The sequence below is a fragment of the Mus musculus genome, chromosome 8 (genome assembly GCF_000001635.26).
Source record: "Mus musculus strain C57BL/6J chromosome 8, GRCm38.p6 C57BL/6J".
Taxonomy (NCBI): Eukaryota; Metazoa; Chordata; class Mammalia; order Rodentia; family Muridae; genus Mus; species Mus musculus.
The window spans coordinates 11230948-11254166 of NC_000074.6; the positions used below are offsets into that span (position 1 = coordinate 11230948).

Consider the following 23219-nt stretch of genomic DNA (forward strand, 5'->3'; position numbering starts at 1 on the left):
TAGGTTTATGTGGATTCATCTACAGACTAGAAAAGCCATCTACAGAAATAGATGCTGGTGACATGGAGTCAGTCTCCCTCCCTCCCTCCCTCCACAGGAGCTCTTAGGGGGAACTCATCCCTGGTAAGAGTTAAGATCGCACAGGGAACGCCACAGGCAGTGGTCACAGAGAAAGATGGCCACTGTGGTACCATCTGAACTGGAGACCCTGTGGGCAGGACTCTGCGCTGCCCAGGGGACCTGAACATCAAAAGCAAGCAGGGAGGTGAGATGGCTTTGGGGACATGGACTGTGGATCCAAGGCTCACTTGTTCTCTGGGTGTCCCATGTGAGCATAAAAAGGGGCTCACCCCCAGTCCCTGGGCCAGCTCCTGTGACAGGCTGGAACACAAACGAGAACCCATTACTGTGATGAGTTCAGACAAGAGTATGATCTAATGGTTCACTTACCGGCAATCCTTCAAGACCATCTCTGCCGGGCAGGCCTCGGTCACCTTTAGCCCCAGGTTGTCCAGGGAAACCTTAGAAGGAGATGGGAGTAAAGCAACCGTAAGACGTGCTTCCCTTTGCCCCAAGACTCAACTGTATCAGAATCTTGTTGCAAAGTGGACTCTCATCTGAGGAACATCCAGGGCAGGAGATAAACAAAACTCAAATGGACAGAATAGGCTCAGAGGGGCAATCATGTCTTGTTCATAAGTCACTGGCACAGGAAGCCACAGTGTCCCCCAGCCTACAACACCAATGGTCTGGAAGACCAACCTGATGACCTTCTTTGAGCTGACTGACTATGAAGCTGGGAGAACCACTAGGCCACTCTCCCGTGATCACAAAAGCACACGGTGCCACTGTGGTAGGTGGGCTTGACCACAGCCGTCCATGTGGACACACTCTGGTGACTGACTTTCATCCTCACTTTCATGGCACAGAATTTGAGGAAGCTGGCATCTGACCCCAAGGCCACCCCTGACATGTTTCATCCCACACCCTACTGCTTACCAATCTCTCCCGGAGGCCCCTGTGGCCCTGGAGGGCCACGAAGTCCTTCTGTGTCACAGGCAAGGCAGCTCTCTCCTTTCTGACCTGAAAGAAGAAACACGGGTGCTTAATGTATGCCTAATATATGTTTAGTGTGCGATATGCCAACAGAAGGCTCTGTGGCGCTCAGAGAGGGTCACAAGAGAGAGTCCTACAGATGTCGCTGCCAGACTCTTCCCTTCTCCATCATCACTCCTGCCCACAGCACTGCCCACTAGTGGGATGATCTCACACCCATCCCACAGACCCCAGGTTCAGTCCCCAGCATTGCACCATACACAGCACTACACGACACACACACACACATGTACACACACATGCACATCACATATACACCACATACCACACCACACACACATATATACATACACATTGTACTGACTGGTTTTGTGTGTCAACTTGACCCAAGCTGGAGTTATCACAGAGAAAGGATCCTCCCTTGAGGAAATGCCTCCATGAGATCCAGCTATAAGGCATTTTCTCAATTAGTGATCAAGGGGGGAGGGCCCATTGTGGGTGGTGCCATCCCTGGGCTGGTAGTCTTGGGTTCTATATGAAAGCAAGCTGAGCAAGCCAGGGGAAGCAAACCAGTAAATAACATCCCTCCATGGCCTCTGCCTCATCTCCTGCTTCCTGACCTGCTTGAGTTCCAGTCCTGACTTCCTTTGGTGATGAATAGCAATGTGGAAGTGTAAGCTGAATAAACCCTTTCCTCCCCAACTTGCTTCTTGGTCATGATGTTTGTGCAGGAATAGACACCCTGACTAAGACACACATATACATACACGTATGCCTACAACACGTACACACACACACCCATACCCTCACATACACATGTATACACACATGCACATACATATGCACACACAGACACAGACAGACAGACACACAGGCTCACAGATTACATCTCCTAGGATGCAGAGGATTGATTGATGGATGGATGAATTTAGGGATGGATGGATTGATGGATGGACAGACGAACAAGATTTCAGCCTAAATAACTCCAGATAATGGGTACATTGTAAAATAAATAGATAACTCATCTCAGTAAGGAATGACTGTGTGGGGAAGAAGGTTACATAGCTGCCCTGAGATGCCCTCTGAAACTGTTTTCCATGTAAGATTTAGACTTGTAAAGGGTCAAACTCTTTATAGGCCAAGCCAGAAATGGTCAAGCATGGGGCTGGTTTTATGAGGGCCCCAGTTTGTTCTGCCCCAAGGTTAACGAGCACATAAATATCAGAATGGCATTGTTCAGTCCGTGCTAAGCCAGTGCTCGCACAGATCACGAGGTGAGAGTTCCCCATCTCTGAGTCCAATTGCTAAAGAGATAAAGCAGGGTCCTCCATTAATATCAGGGCAAACACTTGAAAGGTTAGGGATAAAATTGAGAGCCCAGAGTAAAGCTGGCTAATCCATCAACCGAAGAGTTGTGTGCCCTGATTGTGCTTACACTGAAAGCTTGTATAGATCCCGTGTATAGATCCCTGGTTTGACTTAAAGGGAGGACATGTGTCCTTTGACAAGGAAACTCTCAAGCTTTGAACCAAAAATACAATACAAGACTAGATTCTTTCATCTCGGGAATGTGTGAAGGACAGTTGTCTGACTATCATGGCTGAGTCCCTTCCACTCACCATCACAGCTATAGCACCAGACAACCACAGCTGAGCTACCGAATGCATCTTCTCGGGAGTGATTGTGAAGGACTCCCAGATAGAGCAATGTTGAACATACCTGTGCCCAGCCTAGTGTGATAGTCTGACAACACCTAAGCCACTCAGTGGGGAAACTGATCAGTACAAACCCAGCTACCACTTTGAAAAAGTTAAAGTCTCTTACCTTTCTGTCCAACTTCACCTGTCAAACCTGGCTGTCCTGGAGTCCCAGGAGGGCCCTGGTCCCCGGGTGGTCCAGGTTGACACTCCACAATGCCATCTGAAAGTAATTTTTTAAAAACCCATGAGACATAACCAGGCATTCTTACTCTCTCCTAATCTAACCCTTGATTACAAAACTAAAATATATTAGGCTGATTTGAACCTTTTAGAGATTCAATTCTCCTTTGCTTCCAAATGAGCCTGTGAATTTTTAACTTGCAAAACAAAAGCAGCATAGAGAACAGGCGGTTCTGGGAATGTCTCTGGGATGGCCAGGCCTCATCCTCACTCTCCACATTCAAAAGTCAAAGAGAAGGAAGTTCCATAAAGCCACATACGATCTGTTCTCTGCCCAGGAATTCACACTAATCCCTTCCCAAGGGAGCCAGCTGCCTATCTGGACTCAATCACCCCCCTCGGCCCTTATCTCTTCCTCGCCAGCCTCATCCTGGGAACTTCCTTCCCACTCACGAGAATGGCCTTGAGTTCTTGGAATCAACATCAGCAGAGCTCCACGCTCATAAATCTCCTGTCACACATGGGGGCTGGGGGGGGGGGGGTCCCACTGCTACTCCAGCGTTACAGCCCACAATGGTGCTCAGCCTCAGAGCAGGTTCCTACTGCTAATAGTCCCTCCAGCTCTTGCTGGCTGTAGCCCAGAAGCACCCAACACCCTGCTTTGATATGCTTCCACTGACATGGCTGACTTAAACCTTCTAGAACTTTCTTAAAATTATTGAAATGAGATCACGCAATCACAATAAGCCAGTCACAAGCTTATACTTCATGCTCAGCTTTTTCTTGAAAGCTGATGTAGGAAAACTCTTGTGTGGTTCTCTAGCTAGACCGCATTGTGCCAGGGCATAATCTAGTGTGATCTGTTCCCATGTGTACCCTAAGTAGCATTATGCACAGTCACTCTATGGGAAGCAAAAGACATTCGGTTGTCAATCAAGGTTAAACGAATCAACCTGCTAATGTTTAACCTCAGATGCCAGGAGACTTAGAGCTGGTTAATATATTGCTTTCCCCTTTAAGCCTATTTGCTTGTTAGTGATTCTATTTTGTAACATAGTTAACTTTGTAAAACTACTCAAGCAAAAGGTTACCAAGTAACCAGTGCTGGGATCACCAAGCCATTACACAGCGCTGCTTCTAGCAGCAGTCACAATGCCCATCCAGCTCTGCCCTGGGCTCCTGGCATCTGACCGGAAATTCATGGCACTTACTTGTGTGGCCTGGCTGCCCAGGGGGGCCGGGAGGGCCGGGAGGCCCCGGGGCTCCATCTCTTCCACTTGGTCCTGGCAATGACACGCCTGGAAATCCCTGGTCACCTTTTTCTCCCCTTTCACCTGGGAAGCCTGGAGCACCAGCCTGGCCTGGAGTAGGGAAACCTGCAACCAGCATAGGAGCTCATGTCAGTATCCCCAAGGCAGTGAGTGGAACAGCTGTGCAGAAAATCTACACTCTCTCCAGGGGAAAATGCTAGGATCCTCCGTGAGGGTGTGCTCTAGATCAGCACAAGCTGACCAGCAAGTCCAGCCTAGCAAGGCTCAAAGACAAAGTGATGGGTCTGAAAATGCAGAGTCCACTTCCATCACTCTGTATGCTAAGGTGCTAAGGAGTCACACAAGGTGAGGTGATATAGCCCAGAAGGTTGATGGTGGGGACCCCAAGCAGTGCAGCTGGAGGAACCACACAACCAGTTCTGCTGTCTTGGGAAGAAACAGCCATACGGGGATCCCAGGAAAGACAGGAGGACTCTAAAAGTCTCAGACCAAGTATAAATCAGACTGGTGGAGGAAGGCAAAGGGATGTCATGCCATCCACCTATCTTGGAGAGAGCCACAGCTCTACAGCTGGAAGAACTCTGGCAGAGCCAAGACTCGTGCAAGGGCAAGATGCACACCCAGAGGACCAGCCCAGTGGGCAAATCGGTGTCCCCTGGGAAACAAGGATCCACTGTCTGCACATTTGCCTACACATGGGGGAATGGCATGCTAACTTGTACCTATAAAGTATACAGCGGGCACACATCTGGGTACACTGAGTTCTGATAAACTAGAAAGACAGGTAGAAACCTGCAGCCTGTCTTATGAACACACCCAGTGTGTGTGTGTGACAAACACATGGGACTAGAAACCACACAGACCATGCAACATTCTACAAGAAATAAGGACTCTCACCTGGAGGGCCTGGTTGGCCTGGTGTTCCAGGGAAACCTTGAAAGGGGAGGAGAGAATTGGACAAAGTGAGGTGAGGTCACTCATGTTTGGACACTTTCTGTTTCTCGGCCACAGTCTTCCCAGAGCTATTTGAAGGCACCCACAGTCCAGGTTGGGAAGACAGAAGTGGAGCCCACAATATCCCTGCAGAGTCACCATCCTCAGGAAGCTAGAGAGGATAGGGGCTCCTGGGCACCTTACAACAGTGAGGTTGGGAGCTAGAAAGAACAACTTGACTGCCATTCAGGCTTCCAAAAAGAAAGAAGAAAAGATGGGAGGAACAAAGGGGAGGAGAGGGAGCCAAGGTGGAGGAAAACAAGCAAGCTGCAGCCTACCTTTAGGGCCGGGCTCTCCTCTCAACCCTGGTGCTCCTGGGTAGCCTCGATCTCCTTTCTCTCCCAAAGGCATGGTGCCTATCACCTGCGTTAAAGCACAGGTCAGGCTGGTACGGGAGTAGCTGATAGTACACATCATGTATGTTGCATTGCCTCAAGGAATATGGATACAAAGGTGTGTAGGGATCAGGGGAAAGGCCTGGAGAGCTACAGAATGAATACCAAGTACTAAGAACCACTCAGTGTAGAATTGCCAGGCAGTTCGGCCTCATTTATATGATTTCCCTAGCAGCAGCAATGGTCTCACTCAGTCAATTTAAAGCCTAGTAGTCTACAATGTGCAGATGCATCCAAGCCACAAGGTGCCTGGCTTGCTTTACAGGGTAACAGAGGAATGCCCCGCCGATGTGCAGGGCAAGAACACACACTATTTGTCTCCTTTTATTGGAGGATATTTTATGTGTCTTCTTTCTCTAAAAGCCAAAAGGGCACTTCCTGAAAAATTACTGGGACAAAGACCAGGAAGGAGGTACTGCCAACCTCACAGACAGAAACCTGGCTCACCGTGATCTTGAATGACCACAGTGTAAGGAAAACGGCACAGCCAAGCCCCGACACGCTTTCCTTATGATATCCTCTGTAGCAATAATGAGGGGATGCTGCTGTTTTAAATGCCATTAAGTAGCTTTGATTAGGCCATTGTACGACATGGACATATGTAGAAAATCACTGTACATTCCAAGTATATGTAAATTTTATTTGTCAATTTAAAAAAATAATAAAATTAAAACTAACTAAGAGTGTAACTGGTGGGACTGAGAGATGAGAATCCACCTGCCCTGGGGTGAGTCATGGAAGAGAGGAGAGCTTCAGGTATGCTGGGCACATCAAGGCATAGCCTCTAAAACAATCACTCTGCACCCCCCCCCCCCCCCCGCCAGCTATCACCCACACAGTGAGTGGCACATACTCACACCCATGTCACCCAGAGCAAACAGGAGAGGAGTGCCCACTGTTTCAAAACCAATTTGGAACCGAAGAACTGAGACAATAGCAGGTCCAAGTGCTCATGAGCAAGGCGTGAGCGTTACTTGGACAAGAAAGGTCGTTTTGCTAGAACCATCAGACAGGCTATGGTTGATATGCCCCTCCTACTAACCGTCCCCTGATGAACAATTAAAAAACACAATAAAATCCAGGTTTCAAAATAGGTTGCTGAGTTATCCGTGTGCAAAGACTTTTGTTTCCAGAAGTTTGAGGATATGTAAAAAACACTAAAGGTCTGATTGTTAAAATCAGAGCAAGTTGTGACTTGCTTCATATGGCAGGCACCCACTTCGGATGAGAGCACCACCCAAGGGGCAGCTGCAGAGTGTCCCCTGGAACCCGGGGCCCATCTCAACCATGTTCATTACTTACAGTTCCAGGGGGGCCTGGAAGTCCAGCTTCACCCTTCTCTCCCTGCAAGGGACATGCACAGTTATTTGTTGTAGATGGCCATGCAGAAAACTGGCCAGAAATTTTCTGGTAAAATAGAAATTGGTTCTACACAATCCCCCAGTCATTATATTTCCCAACCTCTCCCTCTGGGACTGGCTTGGTTACTCTGTGATCATCATAAAAAAAATAGGGACCCAGTTCATTTGTATCCCATGAAGGTAGCATGGAAATAAAAATGTCTACACAGCCTAAACGGAAGTCTGAAGAGACAAGCGTTTGCCCTGTTTGCCTTCTCGAGGGACATTAGAGAGCCTTGTAGAAGCAGAGTGCTCTTCTCTAAGCTGCTAGGAAACACAGTTTCTAGCTCTGACTCCTTACGGCATCTCCTTGGGGTTTTTATAACTGGATTTACACCAAAGCCCTCAATATGAACTCCAATGTTAGCTTCAAACAACTTTAAAATGATCTAGAACCCAGTCAGCAGAAAGCATGGATGTTAGAAATGTCTCCATACAACTAATTTATGGATGTCTGCACAGATCAGATCCTCCTTGTTTAATTTACAAATCATTATTAATCTTAAAAGGCAAGATGTGGCTCCATGGGTAAAAGTGCTTCACACCAAGCCCCAGGTCCTGAATTCGCCCTAGGGGACCCACATGATGGAAGGAGAGAAGGGACTCTCACCAGCTGGCCTCAGACCTCCACATGCGGCTCGTGTGTGCCTACACACAGCCAACCAATCAATCAATGAAGAAAAACAATAAGGCAAGATGTGTCCTTCACTCCTGTTTTGTCAAAGGCACACGCGTGCATTTACAGAGGAACAGCAGAAGGCAGAAAATTTGGCCATTCTTTCCTTTCTTACACTTCTGCATTTTCTCTTAATTTATAATCGGGGAAAAATTAATCTGTACAAAAAAATACTACAGATGCTTGACCGAGTGTGTCATGTGATTGTCTTCTTTCAAAAACTCATCAAGGACTGTGGAAAAGTCAACAAACTGTTGAGTCCACACAGAGGAGAAATATTATCCCCTTGGGTTCAGAGTTATTTAGTCTAGAAAATAGATGAGCAAGCCCCTAAAATGAACAACCCATTAAAGGTAAAAACTCAAACATCACCACGCACCTGCGGGCCCTGCCGGCCTGGGAGACCTGGGTACCCGGAATCGCCAGGAATGCCCTAAAAGCAAGGAAGATGCAGGATGGTCACGGAGGGGACAGCGGCCCTTGTCCACTCAGAAACCGCAGCGGAACCGACTTACCGGGCTCCCCCTTTCTCCTTTTTCACCGTCTTTCCCAGGTTTTCCCTGCACAATAAAGAGGCAGACATGAGTGTTTCACACCACAGCTCTGTTCCTGTCTGTCTCTCCCTGGTGTGAGGAACAAGAAAGGCAGAGAAGAAGGCCACTAGAGTTGCTAGGTCACTGGGGAGGAAGATGGCCCCGTTTCTGAAGAGCAGAGTCCACAGGGCTACAGAGGTCAATGTCTTAGGTACCAAGGGATTATTTTGTCATTGGCAGTGAGCACCGAGGCTGTTAGATAAGGCCTCGTCTTTCTACTCCGGACTTTGGGGAATCACCAGATATTCCCAACAACTGGCAGCTAGGCAGATATCCCGCTGCTTGCTGTCCAGACAGGGAGAAGCACGTGAGCCTATTGGGGTCCCAGGCACACACAAGCCTGACATGGGAGGAGGTAGGGGTTCAAGTCTGGTGTCAGACAGAGCAACAAAAACAGCTAAACACCCGCTCTGACCACACAAGAAAATAAATGTCCTAGGGGACAGCACAGCGGATTGCTTTTCCAAGAGCTCCTCCCTAGCAGGCTCAGTGGGGTCCAAGGAAGAAACTAGGAAATGCTATAGATGCATCCATCCTTCCGTTCATTTCTGCGAGTGTGGGGATCAGAGGGGAATGCTTCGCAGTGAGGAGAGGATAGCTCTAGGAAGCACTTACCCGAGGCCCTTGCTTGCCAGGTTCACCTTTCTCTCCATATCCTGGTACTCCCTTAAGAGACGAGAGGAGAAGGAGTTAGACTCATTGATATATGCAAATACAGCATAAAGCCAACGCGTGTCTGGACCTGCTGGCTTTGGTAGGAAATAACAGTACACTAACATGTCATCCTTCACATAAAAATAATAAAGGTAAAGAGAACCAGAGTGCTTACCGGAAATCCAGGTTCACCTTTCTGACCCTAAAAGAATGGAGGGGTTGGAGAGAGACACATCAGTACCATCTAATGGCTACATCACCCACCCAGTGGCTACATCACCCACATAATGGCTACATCATCCACATAATGGCTACATCACCCACCTAATGGCTACATCATCCACCCAATGGCTACATCACCCACATAATGGCTACATTGCCCACCTAATGACCACAACACCCTTTGTTGCTTTTGGTTTTCTTTCTCCTTCCTTTCTTTCTCTCTTCTTTTCTGTTCTCTCCTCTCCTCTCCTCTCCTCTCCTCTCCTCTCCTCTCCTCTCCTCTCCTCTCCTTTCCTTTTCTGAGACAGAATCTTGTTTATGAAACTCTGGTATGTAACCCAGAACTTGTGGCAATCCTCCTGCTTCAGCACTCAGCATGACGTGTCAAGATTACAAGGGTACACTTACATGCCTGGATCAGTTTTTCAGATGTTTCTTGAACATCTTTTTTTTTTTTTTTTTTTTTTAAATTCAGGCTGCAAAGATGTCTCAGCCATTAAGAGCACATAGTGCTCTTGAAAAAGACCTGAGTTTAGTTCTAGCACCACACTGGGCTGCTCACAGCTACCATAACTCTTGTCTGGGAGGGGCAATGCTTATGGCCTCTGATATCATCTGTACACCCATGCACAAACTTTGTAGAGACACACCAATGCACATAATTGAAAAAAAAAAAAAGACACTTTTGTCACTCCTATTACAAAAGATGCAACCAGAACTCCAATAGTCCCTTCCCAGTATGGTTTGGGCTACAGTCTAAGACGTCCTTAGTGGACCCCTCTTACCTATACAGCTTGTACTGAGTGCCAGGCTAATTTAAGAAGCCCTTCCTTAGATGAATCAGGACAGAATAGTCACATCCCAAGCCAACCTAGAGCAGCCATTACTGCTCTCAAAGGACATCTATAAACCCACTTCCCAAGGCAGGAGTGATCATGGCTAGAGAATCCGAGTTTCAATCCAGCTTCTCTTTGTCCCTCTGATTTTGTCCAAACTTAGACAGCAGACATCCACCGAAGAGCGCCCAGACTTACCTTTTCTCCTGTTGGGGCAAAGTCTCCTTTTTCCTTAACTTGTGCCTGTCCAGGAACTCCCGGGGGACCGCTGACCCCTTGCTCTCCCTGTCATGGAAAATGTGGAGGTTAATTAGGTATGAAAAATAGAACAAAAACCGAGGTAGGATAGGACGGCCGGAAGTTAAATGATAGGACATGATTGTCCCACAGCAAAAGCCTTGGCTTCTGCAGGAAAATGGGCCAGGTGTCTACAACCAGAGAAGTGGGCTTCCCAGGCTTAGAAGCCTGCACAGCTGCAGGACCCACCTGTGCATGCACCTGCACAGAGCTACACCACTGTGCTAATGAGAACACAGCTGATAGGAGCTTGGCAGGAAAGGGGATATTTTAGGCGAGCCAAAAAAAAAAAAGAAAAATCAGAGAATCACCGGGCTTCTCTTACTCAAACAGCCTAACAGCTGGGCACATTTGGAATTAAAGGGAAAGGCAGCCAAACATGTGTGAGTGCCAAAGACTCCAACAGTAAAAAGCAGAGCCCAGGCTCTGTCCAGACCCACCATATCTGGTACCCACTGGTAGCAGCTGCTCACACCAACTTGCACACCCCCTAGGCAGGCAGCAGTTGTGATAATGCCCCTTTGTCTTATCTTACCCAGGGATGCTACTAGGGAGGACAGCAGGGGACCAGGTGTTCACTGCTCAGCCTTCTTGCCAAGAAAAAGATGTTTGTCCAGTCTTCACCACCCTACATCTGCCTCTGCCAAGGCACACATCCTTGGTGCTTTCTGGTCCCCAAGAAAGAACCAATCTCACCCTACATCATACTTCCTCGAAATGGCTGCCATCATGGTTGGGTTTAACAGAGTGCAACTAGGAGGCCAATCTAAATTTCACTCTTTTGAAACAAATTTGCAATCTGCTGGATGCGTTGCTTGAGCTCTGTGTTCAGATAAGAGAACTGATGGCCTCGTGTCACTGGAGGACACGATTAGCCTCACTTTTTGTGGAATAAACTCTAATCCTAGCGGTTCAGCTGCAGGCAGAGGAAGCACGTTGGCTTCTCACTCACCTTGTCACCTTTTGGTCCTTGGAAGCTGGAGCCCATCTGGCCCTGTTGGTTACAAATGACACTTTGTTATTCAGGCTCACCTTGTCCTCATCCTAAAGCCCCGCTCAGACGAGGCAAGAGGTTTGGCGTCAAGCAACAGTTCCATCCTGAATCATGGGCTTTTGCCAGAAAAGCCCTGCTGGATGCAATGACTGTGCAAAGATTTTTTTGTTTGAAAATATTATAATAAAGAATTCTTAATGTAAGGGTTTTAAACTCTGGGTTCAGAAAAGTACCCAGGGAATGATCAATGAATCCAAAGTAATAACTAAGGCATGAGGAGATGAGAGTGGAGGGTCTCAAAGATGATGGTGGTGGTGGTGGTGGTGGTAATAGTGATGATGGTGACATCACCATCACCATAATAGCAATGAGAACGATAGTAGGTGGTTGATAGACAATAGAAAAATGACTGACAGATGACAATCAATAGAGAGAGACAGTACATAGATACTTAGTACTAACAGGTAGTGCCATATCTGGGTAAGGATGAGGCTCAGAAGGTATTATGGAATCTCACCACAGTCCTATAATAAGACTGAGAGCAATCAACGAAAAAAATATCTTTACCTTTTCTCCAGGAGGTCCAGGAGGGCCTGGAGGACCCTGTAAGAGAGAGCATTTTAATTAAATAGTATTCAAAACCAGCCAGCTGTGATCTGGAAGATCATCCCTATACACACACACACATACACACACATACACACTCCGTCTTTTGTGGGCACTATGGAGAGGTGACCGCATCACCAGGGTGCCTAACCATTGGTGAGTTCTTGCGGTGGGGGAAGGGGGAGGGTTTGAAGGATGAGTCACTAGGGTTGTTCCTTTGAAGGAGGCATTTTGTCTCCCCCCCCCCCCCCCCCGCCGCGAGTCCTCAGTATGTCTCAACTATACCTCATGCTCCCCACCACAGTGTTCTACCTTCTCACAGGCTCACAAACCACAGAACCTTGGGTCATGCGTTCAACCCCCTGAAACTGTGAGCCAAGACGAATCTTTCCTCCTTGTGAACTGTATCCTTCTAGAATTGTGTCCTAGCAAAGTCTGACACACACACACAGTCCTCTGCACTCTGTTGTTGGCAGGATGATGTGTGCGACACACACCTTTTAAGCTTTGAGAATAGCCAGTTATGAGTCAGGATAATTATGAGGAGGGCAGAAGTCCCTCAAAGGCTGCAGCCTGTCCTTGGGTACCAGTAGCCTGGGGGCACCAGCCTAGGCTCCAAGCTGGAGTTGCCCACATGAGAACAGCACTGTCCATTTTTGACATAAGTCCACTTCAGACCTCAGGGGGGAAAAGGTGACTCTTCTAGAGAATAGATTATGCTGACACCAAACAAACAAACAAAAAAGATAACCCCACATTTGCAAGAAAAATTCAGAATCCTATAGTCACTTTTTCAAAAAGGAAGCCAGCCATTCTGGAATATAAAAACAAGCTCACTGATCCATAGGAAGGCGGGTGGATCCTGTTCACACATGCGGAGAAAAACAATATAAAAACGAAAAGAAAATGATTGAATTTAAGGTATAAGTCCGAGGCTCTCTGAGAGGATGCTCAGGCAGGCTGTGTGCAGGCCACGAACTCCGTCACCTCTGACCATTCCTCGCACTCTTGATTCTTAGTAGATAAGTCTTTTAATGCTAACCTTTCAGTGTTGTCAAAATGAAGGAGTGAGGAAAAGTCTCTCTCCTTCTGCAAAGAATGTCAGCCTTACAGAGACCAGGGGCGGGGCTTCTTCCTGAGCACCCCCCCCCCCCCAGGTGCTCAATCCCTCTCAGAGTCTTCCCCAGGTCTGCGCCTGGCTCCTAACTGACCTGACCTAATCCTGAGGCACCTCTGACTCTACAGCACCTCTCCTCTGCACAAAGGGCAGAGCCCCTGCTGGTGACCTTCAGTCCCACTTCCCCAGTGGCTTGACATATGGGTATCTAGTAGCCCTGGCACACCGACAGGTGATCTGTCCCATCTGTCCCAGGATGTCTGGAGGGTCCACCGTATAAAGCATCCTTTTTCCCACAGCTCTGGGGGTTGGGGGCTGGAGGTGTGAGCCACAAGGGGGACAGTCTCAGTCAGCTTCAATGTGTTCCACGTCTCCTCTCCATGGGACTATCCTCAAAACTCACCGGTGGTCCAGTAAATCCCGGAGGACCCACGGGTCCCTGGAGTCCTGGCAACCCTGGTGAGCCCTGCGATTGGATGAGAAGAGAAAGGATTACCATACTGCAAGCCACCAGGGAGTGACTCAAAGACGGAAGCCACATGGCTTACCGGCATCCCGGGGATACCAGGAAATCCTCTCTCCCCTTTCAGCAGTGTTCCGGGAACGTGGCCGAGAATTTCACCAGGATCTCCCTAGGGGGCACAAAAAAGGAGAGAAAGATGCAAAATATTGATAGACATGTAGAAAAAACGGGAACCCACTCAATACTGGAATGGGACTGGCCCCAGGCCGGGACTTAGAATGGAAAGTTGGGGGATGGGAGAGGGACACAGGATAGCTTTGGATGTCGCCCCTCAAGCACCATCTAGTTTGGGTTTTGTTTGTTTAGTTGGTTGGTTTTTTGGTTTTTCTTACTTCTTCCACTGGCCCAGAGCCCACCAAGTGGGCTGGTCAGGCTATTTGGCCAATGAGCTACCCCAGTGTTCTATGCCAGAGTCACATCCTCAATTCCTCACATGGCTCATGGCATGGTGAGAGATACACACACAAGGATCTGAACCCTAAGCCGTGTGATTTAAATGGAACAGAGTTTAGGACATTTATTTCGTTTTTTTTTTTTTTTTCAATTGATTTCTTATGAGGAACCCAGAGGATTAAAACAAAATTAAATTAAACATACCTTCATTCCTGGTAACCCTGGTGGTCCCTAGAAGAAAAATTTAGCTGTAAGTTTTGCTTCTCCGAAAATATTAGCAGTAGTAAAGTATGAGTCCCCAAACGATGAGTGGGAGGATAGCCAGAGAAAATCCGATTTAAATAATCTTGTACTCACAGGATTGCCGCTGAATCCAGGCAAGCCAGGAGGACCGAGCGGCCCTCTCTCTCCCTGGGAAAGATGGAAAATGTCACACACAAATGCACCCCAACACTTCACAGCAGACATCACTGTCCCACCCATTAGAGAGACTGCAGTGGTGGCAGCAAGCATGGTCTGTCACAAGTGAGACCCTGAGTGCCACTTCACAGAGGGAGCACCACACTCCCCAGCTAGGTTCACAGAAATAAGGACTCAGAGCAGCAGATTCTATTTGGATACAGTAATTAGTCCCAGGTTAAAAAAAAAAAATCTTTAAAAGAACAATTTTAGGCTAAAGTATACTAGTAGAAAGGAACTGTTATCTTTCCCACACATTTAATGTGAAAAACTGCATCGTCCCCCTTCCCTACCCTCCCACTCCCTTATCCCCCACCCCTACCCCCATCAAAGTAAGCAAGCTTCCAGATAAAGAACTTCCCAGTGACTGGTCATGTGTGAAGTTAGAAGCACATGCCCAAGGGAGGGGAGGGTTTAAGTTTACCTTTGTACCGTTGCATCCTGGGATACCTGGGGGACCTGGAGGGCCATCTTGGCCAGGAATACCCTACAACCAATCAAATGAAGAAGTCAGAAAGATAGGAACTCACCAGGTGGTAAGATATTTCATGAAATTGATGCGTGCGTTTTGTATACATACAGGAAGTCCGGGATTCCCAGGGTAGCCAGCTGCTCCAGGGGGTCCCTGCAAAGACAGAACAAAGGCCTTTCAGCCAGCTACAGGAAACCTCGTGTCTCTCTTCATCCTCCCAGTTCAAGCTTAGAACATGAGCGCGAGCAGAGAGCATTCTGGGAAAGAAGCACTGAGACTCAGCTCAAGATTCAGGCTGAAATTTGTTTGTTTGTTGTTGTTGTTGTTGTCAAAAGCTCACTGTTTCTTGCCTCCAAAATCAAAGCTGTGAATGCCCCGAAATAACCATTGCCCCCATTAAATCTCTTGTGGGATCTGAGTTAAAAATTAATGTTTTGTTCACATTAAAATTGTTAACACTTATGAAGAAGTGTTTGTAGAATAGACTCAAATGTATTCGTGGTAGGAGTCTCTTTCTTCCAATTCCTAAACAGTCAGGTATGGTCAACTATATCCGGAGAGTGACAATCACATTTCTCTCTCTGCCCTGTGAGCCCTTGTGGAATGCCAGGGAGTCTCCGCTGACACCAGTGCCCCACCCCTTTCTTGCTATGTAACCATGGCCCAACACTTCATGTCACTGCTTCTGTACTTGATGAAACTCAGAGAGCTTCATCTTGGGGCTTTCTGAAAAGGATGAAGCAGAGAGAGTAAAGAGAGCTTGGCTCTAACAATGTCTCCTCACTGTCAATGATGCCCTCTCGTCCTCTAGTGACTTGGATTAGCTACCCCCTCTCCCAAATTTAAATGTCTCTAAGGGACCCTTCAAGAAGTAAACAGGAGCAAGCAAACTCATACAGCAAGAGTTCTGCTTGCACGCAGCACCAGCACACGGGAAAGAGGGGTGATGGCCCACGACACTGCAGAGAGGCAGGAGGGAAGGCATAGAGGAAACATAGAAAGGCAGCCCTGGGGTGGAGGCTGCACCCCACTCATGACGCCTCGGTCCTCTGTCAGAGTCACCAGATTTTCGACTTACCCTCGTCCCTTTTGTGCCAGGAAGTCCAGGTTCTCCAGCATCACCCTACAGCAGAACAGAAATGCCATGAGGAGGGCTCAGGTCACTGTCACAAGATGGGCGCCATCTGCCATTCACCCTCCCCCCATTCCAGTCAAGCTTACCTTTTGTCCTGGTGGTCCATGTGGCCCCTCAGGTCCTTGCATCCCGGGAAATCCAATGACACCTTGCAACCCTGGCAAGCCTCTTTCTCCCTGTGGGGCAACACACAGGTCAGTCAGGGTAAGAAAAAGGATCAGCTGAGATGGACGGTTTGAGGTGTTAACTTGACCACGTCGAGTCCAGAACTCTGGTGAAGCATGACTCCTGGCTGTGCCTGCAAGGTGTTGTGCTAAGAACAGCATCTCCATTAGTGGGCAGACTGAGGGAGACCTGCCTTTGAGTGTCATAGGCTGGAGCATCAGACAGCGGAGGTGTGAGCCATAACAAAGCAGAGGGCAATTCTTGGTCCTTACACCACAAGTTCAGATCTCCAGTCTTCAGACACACAGATTTTGCCAGCAGTCCCAGGCTCTCAGGCTTCCAGCCTTAAATTCGTTAAGTCACCAGCTTTCAGGAGTCATGTGGTACAACTCCTCAGCCTCCCAATCATAGGAGCCAATTTTATGAGCAAATCTCTTCTCACCTACCTACCAATCCATCCATCCACCCATCTATCCATCCATCCACGTACCCACCCACCCACACATCTGTCTACATATCCACCACCCACCTATCCACACATCTACCTACCTACTCATCTATATACCCACCCACTCACGCACCTGTCCATACATCCACCCACCTGTCTACAAACCCACCTGTCCACACATCCACCCACCTATCTCCCTTCTATATCCATCTACCCACATACCCATCTACTCATCCATCTACACATACATCCAACATGCCAACCACCGTCCCATGCATGCACTCATCCATCCATCCATCCATCCATCCACCCACCCACCCACCCACCCATCTGCTCATTCTATTGGCTGTTCTGCCAAAGGAAATGGACTAAAGTATAAACCTTTCTAAGTCCTTCCCAGCACCGTAAGAGAATACGATGAGTATATGAAAATGAAGGATGAAACCTTCTCCAGATGTTCCATGTTAGATTTCTAATATTTATCACCTGACATAATGGCTTGTAGATACTAGGAGCTGTATAATATGTAAAGTCTATAAAATAAAAAAAATACTTGAGTTTTATTCATTGAGTTGGTTATAATCTCACCCAGCCACTGGTACCTTTTTGCTCCCAACAGATGACATTCTGAGCAGCCCATCCGTGTCTCTCTTTTTAGACCCTTGCAGGTACTGATAAGCAGAGACACAGCTCTGATCTCAGCACACAAATGATCAATAGCTTGACGGTGGGCTTAGATCAGTCTCCTTTTCAACAGTAATTTTTTTTTTCCAACGAAAAGATGAAAGTTTACTGGTGGCCTCTGCCCCAGATCAGAAAAGAAATAAGAAACATGATTTTTAAAATAAGAACTATCATTCATGGCATAAATGTTTGACAAGGGCTGTAATACACTGGGAAAGAACAAAAAACAGAGAAAGTCGAGAGACAGAGAAAAAAAATGTGCTGCTCTGGACCTTAGGCTGACCTTCCAAAGATGAATGCAAAATAAATATGGGCAGAGACAAAAGGAGTCAGACTGCTATGCACTGCGGGCTGGAGAAAGACTGGGGAGCAGGGCTGGGTGTCACAGGAAAGAAAAAAAAAACTGTAAGGTGGGAACACACAGGAAGGAGACACCAACCTTTGAACCTAGAGAGATTAGAGTACCTTGTAGCAGCAAAAGGGAGCTAAGGGTCTGATGGAGGGATGTTTTAGAGACTGGCATATTTAGATTATCAATACAAAAAAAAAACCCATAAACACATTTTATCTTTACTCTGTAGGTAACCTGCTAAAGCTCATTTCAAAGCATGAGAGACTCTAGAGTGGGCCGGCAGGGTTGCTTAAGACTCAAGGGTTTTCTCTAAGCTTCATTAGTGCAAAGTCAAAGGGAAATGACCTGGTTAGGACCCTATTTGCCACTCCCCACCCCCTCAAGTAGCACTTCACGCGCCATGAGGTGCTTAAAAGGTCTCCACCATCACGTGATCAAACGAGACAAGGGAGCATGTTCAAAGACCCGCTTCCCTCCAAACTGTTCAGTTGCTTCAGGGTCTCACCGATCCTCTGGGTCTTTATAAAGACAAAAGGAGAGGGGACATAGTACATTCCTCCACCCCTGGGCCAGCAGCAATGAAACCAACTGGAAGGAGCAGATTCAAGCACACACATATGGATGTGGGATCCTCCTCCCAGACGCCCAGTGAGCGCTGAGGAAGGAAATCCCCACCAAGACTTGTCCAAAGGCAGAGTGAAACATACGTTCACCCTTAGCCTGTCATGGTGGTGGAACCGAGGAGCTGTGAGAACTGCTAGCAGCAAAAGTGCTCTCTCGAAGGGTTTTCAGATGTAGAAAAAGACAACTCAAAAGAGACTATGACCGAACTCTGAACAGATGGCCCCCAAAATAATAATAAAATAAATAAGTAAAATAAAATAAAAATTGAATTGCAAATTCTCAAATAACCCAAACTGAGCTGGGGAGGACTCGAAAATGGAACATTGGCGGAGAACTTTCTAGTGTGTCTGCGGAGTATTTTTAGTCCTTAATTGATATTGGCAGTATCTCCAGAAGACCAGCAGAGATAAGGTTTTTTTATTTCCCATTTTAATCATGGAATGAACGAGGCGGGGAAGGGAGCCAGATGACCTGATTCCTACCAGATTTCCACTGACTCAGCTCTGAAGCAGAATTAGAAATGAAGTCAGCCCACCCCAGGTCCCTTCTTTATCTGGGTCACTAGAGCAATCTGGTTCCCAGTAGCATATTAAACGAATCCACAGCATGATGTCAGCCGGGGAATCGGACCCTCTTATGTTCATGGTGTCCAGAAAGTTCAACACCCATCCTGAGCTGACTGGTCACATGTCACTGGTGACCCCTCACACTCCTGGGAACAGAAAGGAAGAAATCTGAATTCCCAGACCAGCCTTCACCACAAGAACACATTCTTCCCCAAATGTCAGTGGAGGGCTTAAGCAACCACATCTCCCAAGAGTTTTGCAATCAAGTAACTGAGGGAAGTGACGCCTCCTTTCACAAGCCTTTTGCTATTCCTCATTTTTTAATGTTCTCATTTTTTTTTCTAGTAAAGACTGCATGTTCATAATCGGATACCCAGTGCCCTCTCTAATGTTACCATGAGAACAGAAGCAGAATAGAGAGACGGGACAAGCGCTCACACAACTATACAACAAGCTAGCACATGGCGCACACTGCGCTGGAACCAAATGGCTCCATCCTGCTTCTCACAGTTTTCTGCCAGGGAAGAGAGAAGAGCAGCGAGCTGGACATGTCAGAGCCAGGAGTTTCCACACCAGATGCTGCAGCTGCAGTGGGCACCATTCCAGCTGTGACCACCCTTAAGCTCAAGGCCAAGCACAAAGTGGGGGAGGAAGACCCCCTTGTCATCCAGTTCCCACAGTGTGCGACAAGCACCAAGGACAGGGTGGTCACAACTGACCACCACAACCATGGCTTTTCACCACGACAGTGAGCCAGCAACGCTGAAGGCAAGGATCTGAGGGTTCAGCTCAGCAACAGACCATTTCCCTAGCTTGTGGATCCCTGCATTCTCATCCCAGCAACGGAGGAAGGGAAGGGAGAGCCAGAAAGAGAAGCTTGTAAAATATTACACAAAAAAAATTCAATGCAACCACGCTTTGTGGCTTCATTGTTACAAGAAATTAATTATGTCAGTCATAGAGAGAGGAGTCTGTAGGTTTTCAGCACTGAGACAGTAGATGCCTGAAGAGACAGAGATGTTGGCCATCCTGATCTGACCTGACTGTCACACCAAATGCAGATGTCAATTATCCCACTTTGCCTAATAAGTATGTGCCAATATTAATAATAATAATTTTTAAAAACTCATCTTCTCTAGCCCCTAAAGTAATTTTAACTATAAATGGACTTCTAAAATTCAATCTGTATCTATAAAAAAAATTTTAAAAAAAGATTATACAACAAGGAACACCATTACGGCTATTTTCCCCAGTAAAACTTGGAACTTGAAGAGAGGAACAAAATGCCATTGTTTATGAAGATGAAGGGAGGCAGGCCTCAGAGTCATCTCGGGGCTGACACTAGCCATTCCAAATTAGGCTTGAAATAGAGTTTCATGCTGGAGGAACTTAAAATGTTTGCTTACCGTATTATCTACAGCAAGCACATAAAGATCCCGTAAAATGTGGAAAGAAAGGGTCCCTTTGTAATACCCAATCATGTCCCAGCCTCTTCCAACACTGCAAAAAGAGCTTAAGATTCAGCTCCCTCAAGTCTCAGCAAGAAAGTCAAATAGGAAGCAACTAGAACATGCGAGGTTGAAATAGTAGGGAATTTCTAAATTCAAGGAACAATTACCAAGTACAAAAACTAAAGGGAACATAAAATGTGCCTAAAATAAGTTATCATCAAAAACTCCTATTATCAAAAGCAATCACGATGGCCAGGGGTGGTGACTCTAATCCTAGCACTTAGGAAGCTGAAGCAGGAGGATGGATGCTAGTTTTAGGGTAGCCTGGGCTATGTAGTGAGTTTATTCTGAATGATGAATTAAAATTCTGTGTCTACAGTGTTGATCTAGGGAGCTGTAGATATGGTTCAGTGGTGAAGAGCACTGGCTGCTCTTGCAGAGACACAGGTTTGGTTCATGGCAGCTCACAACCAGCTGTAACTTGGGTTTGAGGAGATTAGATGCTCTGTTCTGGCTTCTGTGGATGCTGGGCACACATTTAGTGTACATACATGCATGCAGGCAAAGCATACTTCTGTACAAAATAGAACTGAAAGTATATCTTTTTAAATTTTAGCATGTATTATATTATGCTAAAGTTTAGCAAAATATTTTAAATGGATAAGTTGTGGCTGTTTTGAGGGTCAGCATGGAACCCTTGTCTCAGTGAGGCTTTCACGGTTTTGTTTTGTTTTGTTTTGTTTACATTTTAAACAATAGGATCATGGATCTTCAAGGGAACCACAGCACATGCAAAAATGTTTGCTCACACCTGAAACAAAACCTGGGTAAGAGGATCTCCGTGTGTTTTCACAGAAAATAGAGGGAATCCGATGGCCAACACAAATTAAAGCTTGGGATGCACCCTCTACACCTTCTTTGAAGAAGTTATTCAGCTAGTGTTTGGCACACATCAACACTAGAGACAGGATTCTGAGATAAACAACAGCACAACACACCCCACCCAAGGAACGGAAAATCCCAGGCAGAATACAACCCAGGTCCCTGGCACAAGCCCTTGAGGCCCCATTAGCACCTGGCTGATGCCTCTGTCCCAAGCTAAATAGCAACAGAAAAATCTCTGTTCTGGACGTGATCCTGAGCCAGCTGTGTCCTGCTGTCATCTAGTTCCCTGAGATGTCACTTCCCAAGCAAGACTGAACATAACTGAGACATAAAAGCCATGAGATTTGGCCCATAGCAACCAGGGCATGTGCTTAGTGGGAAGCGATTTGGGATGCTGGGTCATGGTCAATTCGGGGGACCATGATCTATAGGGACCATAGTCAATGGGGGAACCATGGCACTTAGCCAAAATTCCACAAGTTCAATCCCTTGAGCCTAGCCAGAGAGGCATCCGCAGGACCATATCCGGAATGTGATAGTGCTGGGAAAGTTGTGGGCAGGCTGCAATCTGTGTCACCAGGTCACGGAAAAGCTCCTGTGTCGGGGCCCCTCTGGGAGCTCCCTGCATGCCTTCTGCTTGACACTGTACTGATGCAGGGAGAGGGGACAGGACCCACACAGTGAGACAAGGGAAGGGCCTCTTGAGTCAGGGTAGCTCTTCAGTTCTGTTTTCCACCATGAATTGAATGTAGCAGGGGAGAAGTTTCCACTGAACTGCTGTTAAGTGTCAGTCCTACCACTGCCAGCTCACACCTCACACATTGCTACAACGTTAACTCTGGGGCTCAGAGCAGCAAAAGGTAGAGAGGAGACATAGTAAATAGTCATGATGACGGAACAGCTACAAAAAAATTGCAGAAATTTTTTTAGGCTATAAAAACCCAATTTTCCTCCTCATCGTTTGAAAAAAAATGCAAAACACTTTCTGAAGAGCTAACACTCGCTCAACACAAGAATAACCAAGTGCGGTAAATAACCTCTTCTCACAGACGACTCGAGACTTTCCCATGAAGCCTATCCAACAGCAAATGTGACTTCACTGATGGAGGGGAAGCAGCAGCAGAATGGAGCGCTGGCAAGTCACTGGCAGGAAAAGAAAACGATTTCCAAGTCCTCCTCCGCGGAGGAGATGCAGACATCTCACACTAGTTGGAGGGCAGTTCTCTGTGGTATCTTTCAGAGTTTCTGTTCTAAGTCACTCTCTGGAGCATGCATGGTTTTATATTAGAAAGTAAGACCTATGCTGGCCTCCTGTCTCTAGACTCACCGGGAGTCTTGGGCACTTTCCTAACTGGCCAGGACATCTCACATCTGCGGAGTGTCTCTGCCTCAGCCTTGGCTTCTTTCTTCCCATTCCCTCTTGGCCCTCTGACCTAGGTAGCTTCAGGAAAGTGCTATCCACTCCTTGGACACACAAGAGGACCCCAGCCAGATGTCTGCTCCCTGGAGAAGAATTGTAGACCCAGGAGATTTCAGGAACCTGTGGTCTCTCATGGGCAGCTGGTCCTCTGCAGCTCTTAGTCTGGCCACCAGGGGGAGAGCTTGGTCTACATGTGCTGGGCAGATCCTCTGGGCTGTTACTGTAGCAAGAGTGTATCAAACAGGTGTGATGGCAAGCCCTGAAATCCCTGTACTCAAAAGGCAGAGGCAGGGGGATGAGGAGTCCAAGGTCAGCCTGGGCTACATGGGATCCCAGCTCACCTCTGTGTATATGCACGCTGTATGTGTGTGTGCCCATTCAAGTAGGCACAACAGAGAGAAATAAGCTTAACAGAGGTCTAAGAGATAGAATTGTCTAGAAAAAAAAGCTTTAATTGGAATGGAAAATTTATGAAATTAAGTATGAAATGGATAGCCTAAATATTGGGGCTATGAGGTGACCAAGACCTTTGACTGTAGAAACAATATGAACTGCGAATTCTTCTGGTTATATTAGTGAATATTGGTTTTGCTGAATGAAGACAGCCACTTCTCCCAGTCCCTACTCTTTCCTCCCCTTCTGCCTGCTGGTC

General features: G+C 47.1%; 1 protein-coding gene across 3 annotated transcripts in view; it reads right to left on the bottom strand.

Moving 5' to 3' along the window:
• Nucleotides 1-23219, bottom strand: part of Col4a1 (collagen, type IV, alpha 1) — a 114467-nt gene that overhangs the window by 32525 nt on the left and 58723 nt on the right. For all 3 annotated transcript variants that reach the window (NR_133670.1, NM_009931.2, XM_017312555.2), the window contains exons 3-24: nucleotides 16059-16148; nucleotides 15916-15960; nucleotides 14946-14990; nucleotides 14790-14852; nucleotides 14264-14317; nucleotides 14111-14137; nucleotides 13539-13622; nucleotides 13394-13456; nucleotides 11835-11870; nucleotides 11226-11267; nucleotides 10175-10261; nucleotides 9094-9120; nucleotides 8880-8930; nucleotides 8187-8231; nucleotides 8051-8104; nucleotides 6898-6939; nucleotides 5479-5563; nucleotides 5105-5140; nucleotides 4148-4312; nucleotides 2881-2976; nucleotides 1000-1083; nucleotides 451-521 (exon numbers count right to left, since the gene is read on the bottom strand). Coding sequence is in view for 2 of the 3 variants with exons in the window: in NM_009931.2 (NP_034061.2) it covers nucleotides 451-521; nucleotides 1000-1083; nucleotides 2881-2976; nucleotides 4148-4312; nucleotides 5105-5140; nucleotides 5479-5563; nucleotides 6898-6939; nucleotides 8051-8104; nucleotides 8187-8231; nucleotides 8880-8930; nucleotides 9094-9120; nucleotides 10175-10261; nucleotides 11226-11267; nucleotides 11835-11870; nucleotides 13394-13456; nucleotides 13539-13622; nucleotides 14111-14137; nucleotides 14264-14317; nucleotides 14790-14852; nucleotides 14946-14990; nucleotides 15916-15960; nucleotides 16059-16148 (1392 nt within the window). In the remaining variant the exon portion in view is untranslated. The remainder of the gene's footprint in view (nucleotides 1-450; nucleotides 522-999; nucleotides 1084-2880; nucleotides 2977-4147; nucleotides 4313-5104; nucleotides 5141-5478; nucleotides 5564-6897; nucleotides 6940-8050; nucleotides 8105-8186; nucleotides 8232-8879; nucleotides 8931-9093; nucleotides 9121-10174; nucleotides 10262-11225; nucleotides 11268-11834; nucleotides 11871-13393; nucleotides 13457-13538; nucleotides 13623-14110; nucleotides 14138-14263; nucleotides 14318-14789; nucleotides 14853-14945; nucleotides 14991-15915; nucleotides 15961-16058; nucleotides 16149-23219) is intronic.